The sequence below is a fragment of the Antennarius striatus genome, chromosome 13, assembly GCF_040054535.1.
Source record: "Antennarius striatus isolate MH-2024 chromosome 13, ASM4005453v1, whole genome shotgun sequence".
In the NCBI taxonomy this organism is placed as follows: domain Eukaryota; kingdom Metazoa; phylum Chordata; class Actinopteri; order Lophiiformes; family Antennariidae; genus Antennarius; species Antennarius striatus.
Window position 1 is genome coordinate 1,657,170 of NC_090788.1, and position 7,844 is coordinate 1,665,013.

A 7,844-nucleotide genomic window follows, 5' to 3' on the forward strand; every position below is an offset into this window, starting at 1 on the left:
CTTACTGCATTTTTTAAAAAAAAGGATTACAAGGATACAAGGATTAAAATATTTGATAGATAATTTCTATTTAATTATTTATTTATTTATTCAATCATTCATTCATTTATTTGTTTGTCAAGTCTAACGGCGTTTCGCAGGAAGGCGGTACCCGCTATCCAAAACCTCTTGTTTCTCTCCGGACACATTTACGCAGCGGACCCACAGAAAGAAGCGCTTTCTCACATTTTCGCAAGTGCGGTTGGACAGGTGAGTTTAGCCTCATGCTGTTAATGTAATAAACACTTCAGACCTCGGTCCGTTACACCGGATACATTAACATGTTGATGACAGTTTAATTCCCCATCACGTCCTTTTTGGACCAAGAAGCGGTGTGGAAGCTAAAGAAGACCGAACACCGATGAATGGAACTAGCTAGTTTGCTAACGTAACACAAGCTAGCGTTAGCTCACCCCATGCCTCGCTAACGGTGTCGTGAGGAAAACAAACTACAGCCGTGGGGCCTATTTATGATCAGAATTAAGTCTCGAACAGCCTGGATTATTTTCGTGTTGTGAAAAAGATGGAATATTTTACATCACAACCGGCCGCAGCCATAAGGAAAAACGTGTTCCGTGTCCCTGTGTTGGTGTTTGTGTTCCCGGTCACTATGACAACAGCCCGGCTAGGAGAAGCTTTCACCTTTGCTTTAATCTTAGATTTGAAAGCTCTGTTCAGTAAATATTAGCAATAAAATCTGAGGTGAAGTAAGACACAATTAGAAAGGAAAGAACTTCTAAAGGTGAGGAAGTGTTACTCGTTCATAAACCGGAAACTACTTTTTTGGGTTTATTTTATGGTTTATTGTTAGTGAAATATTTTTTTCATTCTCCGTTAAGAATCATCCGCTGAGTAATAAAGTTTTCTGAGTTCAGCACCAACCTGGTTGACTTGTTTCCTAATGTCTTTTACTAAAGACAGACTCATCAACCTGCAGCCTAAGGTTGTTGTTGGGGTCAGCCATTATTTATATGTATTATCTTGTATTATTTCATTTCCTTGTTCCCAATAATCCTACTTAAACATGTCCCAAGGCCTTTGTTCTATAATCAAGGACGTAGAAAGGCTCGGAGTACCGGTGTTTTCATTAGAATTAATTGTAAACTTCTTCTTTTTTTCACTGTTTCGTTCTACAGATGGCGTCAACAAAGGTTCCAGAGGTCCGTGACCTCACGCGGATGGAGAGAATCGGTAAAGCATCCTCTTTTAATCCTGGATTCTGACTCCTCGGCTGCTGATGTGGAGAAGTTAATGATTGCTTAATGTTTTGTGTGATCTGAGAGCTTGAATGTAGACGCCTGACGTTTGATTTTTTCTCCAAACGTGGTTAATAATAATACGAAAAATAATAATAGTGATATGAAGACGTTGCCTTCTGTCCTGTGTGCAGGAGCTCACTCCCACATCCGTGGCCTCGGTCTGGATGACGCTTTGCAGCCACGACAGGTAGGGTTGAGTTTTTCTATCAAAATCATGATGACCTGTCTCAGAAGTCTTCAAGGTGTGAAAGTATTTCGTCAGCCTAAGGAAAACGTTTGACTTTGGGTTTGACTTTATTTCCATCTTCAGTCATCCTCTGTGTGAACTCCTGTGCATTCATTCGGATGTGCTGAATTTATTTTGGAGGACATCTGTTCCTTTTCCCCTGCAGGTGTCTCAGGGGCTGGTCGGCCAGCTGGCCTCCCGCCGGGCGGCGGGGGTCATCCTGGAGATGATCAAAGACGGCCACATCGCTGGCAGGGCGGTGCTGATCGCCGGCCAGCCTGGCACGGGGAAGACCGCCATCGCTATGGGTGAGGCTCACGCTGGACGCTTTCCAGACCAACAATCGTCCTTGAAAGTCATGTTATTGATTGAGCAGGATTGCCCCCCCCACCCCCAGACGTTAAGACTCTGCTTTCTGCCCAGGTATCGCTCAGAGTCTCGGCCTCGACACGCCCTTCACGGCGCTCTCCGCCAGCGAGATCTTTTCCCTGGAGATGAGCAAGACGGAGGCGCTGAGCCAGGCGTTCAGGAAAGCCATCGGAGTGAGGATCAAGTGAGTTCAGAGCGGAGCGGCGCCCCGACTCGTACGTCTGGAAACCAGCGACACGTTTTGTTTTTTTGTCTTTTAACAGAGAAGAGACGGAGATCATCGAAGGAGAGGTGGTGGAAATCCAGATCGATCGACCGGCCACTGGAACGGTAGGCGAGGAGCGCGCTGGAGTCTGGCTCACGTGTAGTCTGAGTCCAAATCAAACGTGAACGTCTCGTCTGTCAGGGGGCCAAGGTGGGCAAGCTGACGCTGAAAACCACCGAGATGGAGACCATCTACGACCTGGGAAACAAGATGATCGACAGTCTGAGTAAAGAGAAGGTTCAGGCGGGGTGAGTGCGCCTCTCGTTGGGTGACGTGTTCTCTCTCAGCGTCGCTCGGGTCTGAACCGCCGTCCTGTTTCCTCTCAGAGACATCATCACCATCGATAAAGCCACCGGAAAGATCAGCAAGCTGGGGCGCTCCTTCACCAGAGCGAGGGACTACGACGCCATGGGAGCTCAGGTAACCCCTGACCCGATCGGTCGGCTGCTTCTCGGTCCAGCCGACCGATCGGACACGAGCCTCTCCCTCCTCCTGGCAGACCCAGTTCGTGCAGTGTCCGGAGGGGGAGCTGCAGAAGAGGAAGGAGGTGGTCCACACGGTGTCGCTCCACGAGATCGACGTCATCAACAGCCGCACGCAGGGCTTCCTGGCGCTCTTCTCTGGAGACACCGGCGAGATCAAGTCGGAGGTCCGCGAGCAGATCAACGCCAAAGTGTGCGAGTGGAGGGAGGAGGGCAAGGCGGAGATCATTCCTGGGGTGGGTCCGGCTCGCCGCGTCCGATCCGTCGGCTTTCGTCTCGGATCTCCTTCGCCTGATTCTTCACGCTCCCGTTCCAGGTGTTGTTCATCGACGAGGTCCACATGCTGGACATGGAGTGCTTTTCCTTCCTGAACTGCGCCTTGGAGAGCGACCTCTCCCCCGTCCTCATCATGGCCACCAACAGAGGCATCACCAAGTAAGTATGTTTTTAAAGGGGGGGGGGACTCCTGCATCCATTTACGTGTAAGATGACTGCAGAAAAGTATTGATTTAGAGCAGGGGGGTCAAACTCATTTTAACCAGGACCAGATGTCACTAATAAATGTAACTCAGTGTAATGTAAAATAAAAGTAAATAGTTCTTAATGTTAAATAACTGAATTTATTATTCATTGTAGTTACAAACATGACGGTAACATAGATAAATACGTATATGCTCTTATAAAATAAATCCTTTTAATCTGTCAGGTTATTAAACCCACAGAACTCCATCAATCAAGGATCAAACTATCAATCAATAAAGAAAAATGACATCAGACACAAGTTAGGACGTTAACTTTGTTCAAAACCTTTTTGTCAAAGTTAAAACGGGCTCAATGGGTGCATTATGGGAAATGTAGTTTTTGTTAAAAGCACAATTTATTCACTATTTCTCTGTCAGTATCCGTGGCACAAATTACAAGAGCCCCCACGGCATCCCCATCGACCTGCTGGACCGCCTCCTCATCATCACCACCTCGCCGTACACGGAGAAGGAGACGCGGCAGATCCTGAAGATCCGGTGAGGATCTGCGTTTGTCTTCACTCCTTCTCTAAATTATAATTCAGTTGTAAATCAGACGTGAACGTCCCCCTCCCCCCCCCAGGTGTGAGGAGGAGGACGTGGAGCTGAGCGAGGAAGCTCTGACCGTCCTGACCCGCATCGGCATGGAGACGTCGCTGCGCTACTCCATCCAGCTGATCAGCGTGGCCGGGCTGGTGTGTCGCAAACGCAAGGTAGCGTGGGCGTGGGCGTGGTGTGGGTCGTGTTTCCATTACCCATGAGCCCCTGTCTGATGTCGTCTGCTCGCTTTGACCCCCGCAGGGAACCGAGGTCCAGGTGGAGGACATCAAAAAGGTTTACTCCCTGTTCCTGGACGAGGCCAGATCCACTCAGTACATGAAGGAGTATCAGGATTCCTTCGTCTTCAACGACACACGTGAGTCTGCTCTTCATCGCCCTCGTCATCATCACTACACCTCTACTGTACGAGGAGAACGAGGAAGATTCCTCTGCTCTTACGTTTCAGAAACCACCCAGATGGACATGTCGTAGTGAAGACGGCGTCTCGGGATCTCGCCCTGCGAAGTTTTTACGTCGTTATGTTTATTCTGTCGGCTGTTGTTCCTTTTCTGTTCACCTGCGATTTGATGCCTTTTGATTGGATGACCATAAATGTTCATTACCTTGTGGGCCTTGTGGGCTGAATATTCATTCCTTTAATTGTTTTTGTTGACATCTCTACATCGGGGGGGGGGGTAACTTTTATGTTACTGCAATATTTTGACCTGAAAAAGTTAATTTGAAAAGATTATAACTGTTTTTTTTAAAAATAAAATAGATTGATGGATTCAGCTGGACTGGGGATCATTTTTACGAAACAATTAAACTGACTTATCTAAGCAGATTGAGACATTTATATTTTTCTTTAGCTCATGCCGGCTCATTTCCACCACAAAAGAGGAAATAAAATTAAATGGATTAGTCTTTCTCTAAATGATAAACCTGAGACAGTCGTGTCAAGGTGTCGCCACACGGCGGCGCCAGAGATCTCTTACAGACGCCTTTACTAACAGGATGCGTTCAGATGATCCAGAGTTCTGGTTTAAACAGGTCAGACTGCATCCCTGGAACATTCCCCAGGTTCATCCGTTCATTAAACCCCCTGACCGCCGGATGGGTGTGAGTTCAGGCCCCCGTTCACACCCGGGAGGTGTTTCCTGCTCAGACAGGAAGCAGTTTTATTCCTCTGCGTGTTTGCGATCCGATTAATTCATCTGAAGGTGACAGCTACTATTTATCGACTCTTCCTACGTGGAAATCAATATTACACATTATGCGCCGCTGCCAGAGAGCACGGCGTGGATTATCCGACTGCCTACATCCCGTAATTCCCCCTCCCCGTCCCACCACAGCTCACTGACGAGCTCACTGGATGGATCAGAGCCACACGAGGGTTCCTGATGGTTCACGTTGAGTTGAAGTTGGATGATTGCGTCAGGCTCTGCAAACGTCACCTGGATGTGTCCGTCAGCAGGGGGGTCAAAGGTCAGCGGACCCTCAGACACACACACACACACAGTGTGAACGTCATCTGCTTAATGCATCAAAATCAATTCCACCACTCGCTAAATGAATCGACTCGATCGATTGATTTTTTTTTTTTTTCCAGGACTCGTCAGATAAAGGCGGCGTTAGCGTTAGCGTTAGCAGCCTGGTCGATAAAGAGATGAAGAAAGTAAAATTTTATGGTATATTCAGGAAAAACGCGTAACATTTGCGCTGAGAAAATTAAATCTGATTCGCAGTGAACAAACCGTTCCATAAGTTAGAGGAAGTTAACGGAAACACTCGTGTTCTCCGGTTCTAAACCTGGTTTTTGGGAACATTCAGGAGCAGCTGATGGGCAGACGGATGACTGGTCGAGTCCAGACGTCACCAACACGCGCATCACCCTCTTTGTCTCCTTTAGCGTGTTTTCTGTTCTAAACGTGTCGTCGAGCCTCTGCTGCCGCGTTTCTTGCGTGGATGTCACGCACCGCGGATAGACGTTCAGGGTTCAAGCAGCATTAGGAATGCGGCGTTGGTGGAAGCGAAGAATTTGAGTCCATTTCCTGAGGTTTCCAAGAAAAAAACAAAAAAAACCATCTCCATCCTCTTTCTCTTGCCTCCACATGTGAACGAGTGCAGCGCGTCATTCCTGTGGTGAAATTAGAGAAGGAGGTCAACGGGAACGCGGCGTGCTACATGAGCGTTCACATGTGGGCCTGGATGTCGACGCCCTTTGATGTCTGAGCGACACAATGTGGTGCTCATGCTGCACAGCCAATCGCACGCAAGTAATATCGGGGAACGTTTGAAGAGAACATACCGATTGGATTCGAACGCATCGTATAAAAGAGGGGATTACACGTTAGCACAACGGGGCTAGACGGCATCTGTCATGTAGACGCACTTCAGTCAGACTCTATGTTGCTGATTTGCGCCCCCTCCACCCCCCTATCCCTGATTGGTCCCAGCAGGGTCATCAGCCGCCGCCGCCACCAGCCTCAAGATTGATCTTTTTAGAAGATTCGAAGCACCAAAAGATCTTCTGATGGATCAGTGATCACATATTATCATACGTACATCAACTTTACACGCGGAAATGTAAAAACCTGCTAAGATCCGCTGTGATTGGTCGGTTGTTTTTACTTAAATTCACATTTTTACGACCGCGTCGGAGAAACAAATCTCTCAAACAAACATTTATGTGAATTCCAACCACTTGTTGGGATAATTTTACGCCCTGAAGATGTTCAGATTAGGAATCTGTTCCATTCCAGGTCAGGTTGCACCTAATCACCTGGAATGCGTAATATTTTAGCCGCAGACGCAACTCATTCTGGACTTTTCTCTTTTTTAATGATGAGGAATGCCAAAAGCGACCCGCAATATCTGGTGCGTCCATTCACACAGAGGTGGAAGCCATTCACGTCCTCACATCCATTCACAAAGCTCCTTCCTCTTCCTCTTCCTCGCTCATCTTCACGCGTTTTACGCATGAACGCAAAACGCGGCGGTGCGCAAAAAGGGTCCCGCTGGATTCTTTTTCTGGATCGGTTTGTGCCGCAGTGGAAATAATTCATCTAAAAATAGACTCACGTCAGCTAAAAACAGAACAGATGAGCTCCAGCATCATGCAGTCGAGCAGAAGCTCATGTTTAATTCACCAAACTCTTCTGGAGGACGTAGTGGTGACCCCCCCCCCACCCCCCGACTGTCAATTCATATCACAACCCTGTTTGTAACCATGTGTGTGAGCGTCTTTAACGACACACAGACACACACATCTGACAGCTGAAGGTTAGTCGCCTCCTCAGGCCTCTCAGAGGAGGAGGAGGAGGAGGAGGAGGAGGAGGAGTCCTTCATCAGTCCTTCTAGTTGATCCATCTTCTCCATCTGAAGGCTGTTTCTTCATCTCTACCTTCTCTCAAAGCCATGAAGGTAACGGTCCAATCGGCTTCTTCCATCAGGTGAGACCTCCGTTAAAAACACACAAATCCACCAATCAGCACACAAAGAGGCGGGCGACCACCATGTTTCCTCCTGAAAGGTCAAAAGTCACGCGTTTGATTTGAACGCATCACAAATAGCCTTGAACAACGGAGCTTTTAAACTCCTGACATTTTGACTCTTCCACCTCCACCGCTGATATTTTTCACCTCCTGCTCACCCCCGTCTGTCCCACAAAGGTCGTCCTCTCCGAGTGGGAATGGAAATTCCATTTGCTCGCTAGAACGGCTCCCCCTTTTCCTGCCGACGCCCCGCTGCTTCCTGCCTGCCTCATGACTAGGTGTGTTGACTTTTGGGATGGGAGTGCCTGACTTGACTTTTTGGGGGTACGCGCCGCTCCTCCTGTGGGGGAAAAGGGTGTCGGTTTCTCTGCTTCGCCCCGACCGCCAAACACTTCATTCTCCACTTTGAGCTTCCGCTGGCCCCCCCTGTAATCTTCTCCTCCTCCGTCCAGCCTCGTCGGAGAGACGGATCCCTTTTAGACCCGGTCTAATTAAAGGCCTGGCAAACCGGCATCTCAAGTCTCCTTTTGTCACGACGCGGCGTATACTTAACCCTTTGTGTTTGTGCAGCCTGTCACAGACGTAGCCATTAGCGCTATTAGCCGCCATGTTTGGTAACTCTTGATGAATGTCGGCACACAGACGGCCT

At 48.3% G+C, this 7,844-nt stretch overlaps 1 protein-coding gene across 1 annotated transcript; it reads left to right on the top strand.

The window, feature by feature from the left end:
* Positions 1 to 192: 192 nt before the first annotated feature.
* On the top strand, positions 193 to 5,022 carry ruvbl2 (RuvB-like AAA ATPase 2). The gene is made up of 14 exons (XM_068331321.1): positions 193 to 249; positions 1,176 to 1,230; positions 1,430 to 1,485; positions 1,691 to 1,832; positions 1,948 to 2,077; positions 2,157 to 2,223; positions 2,300 to 2,406; positions 2,485 to 2,578; positions 2,658 to 2,876; positions 2,957 to 3,075; positions 3,540 to 3,659; positions 3,745 to 3,874; positions 3,963 to 4,077; positions 4,168 to 5,022. The coding sequence occupies exons 2-14, from the start codon at positions 1,176 to 1,178 to the stop codon at positions 4,191 to 4,193; spliced, it is 1,380 nt and encodes a 459-aa protein (XP_068187422.1). The 5' UTR covers positions 193 to 249; the 3' UTR covers positions 4,194 to 5,022.
* The last annotated feature ends 2,822 nt before the right edge of the window (positions 5,023 to 7,844 follow it).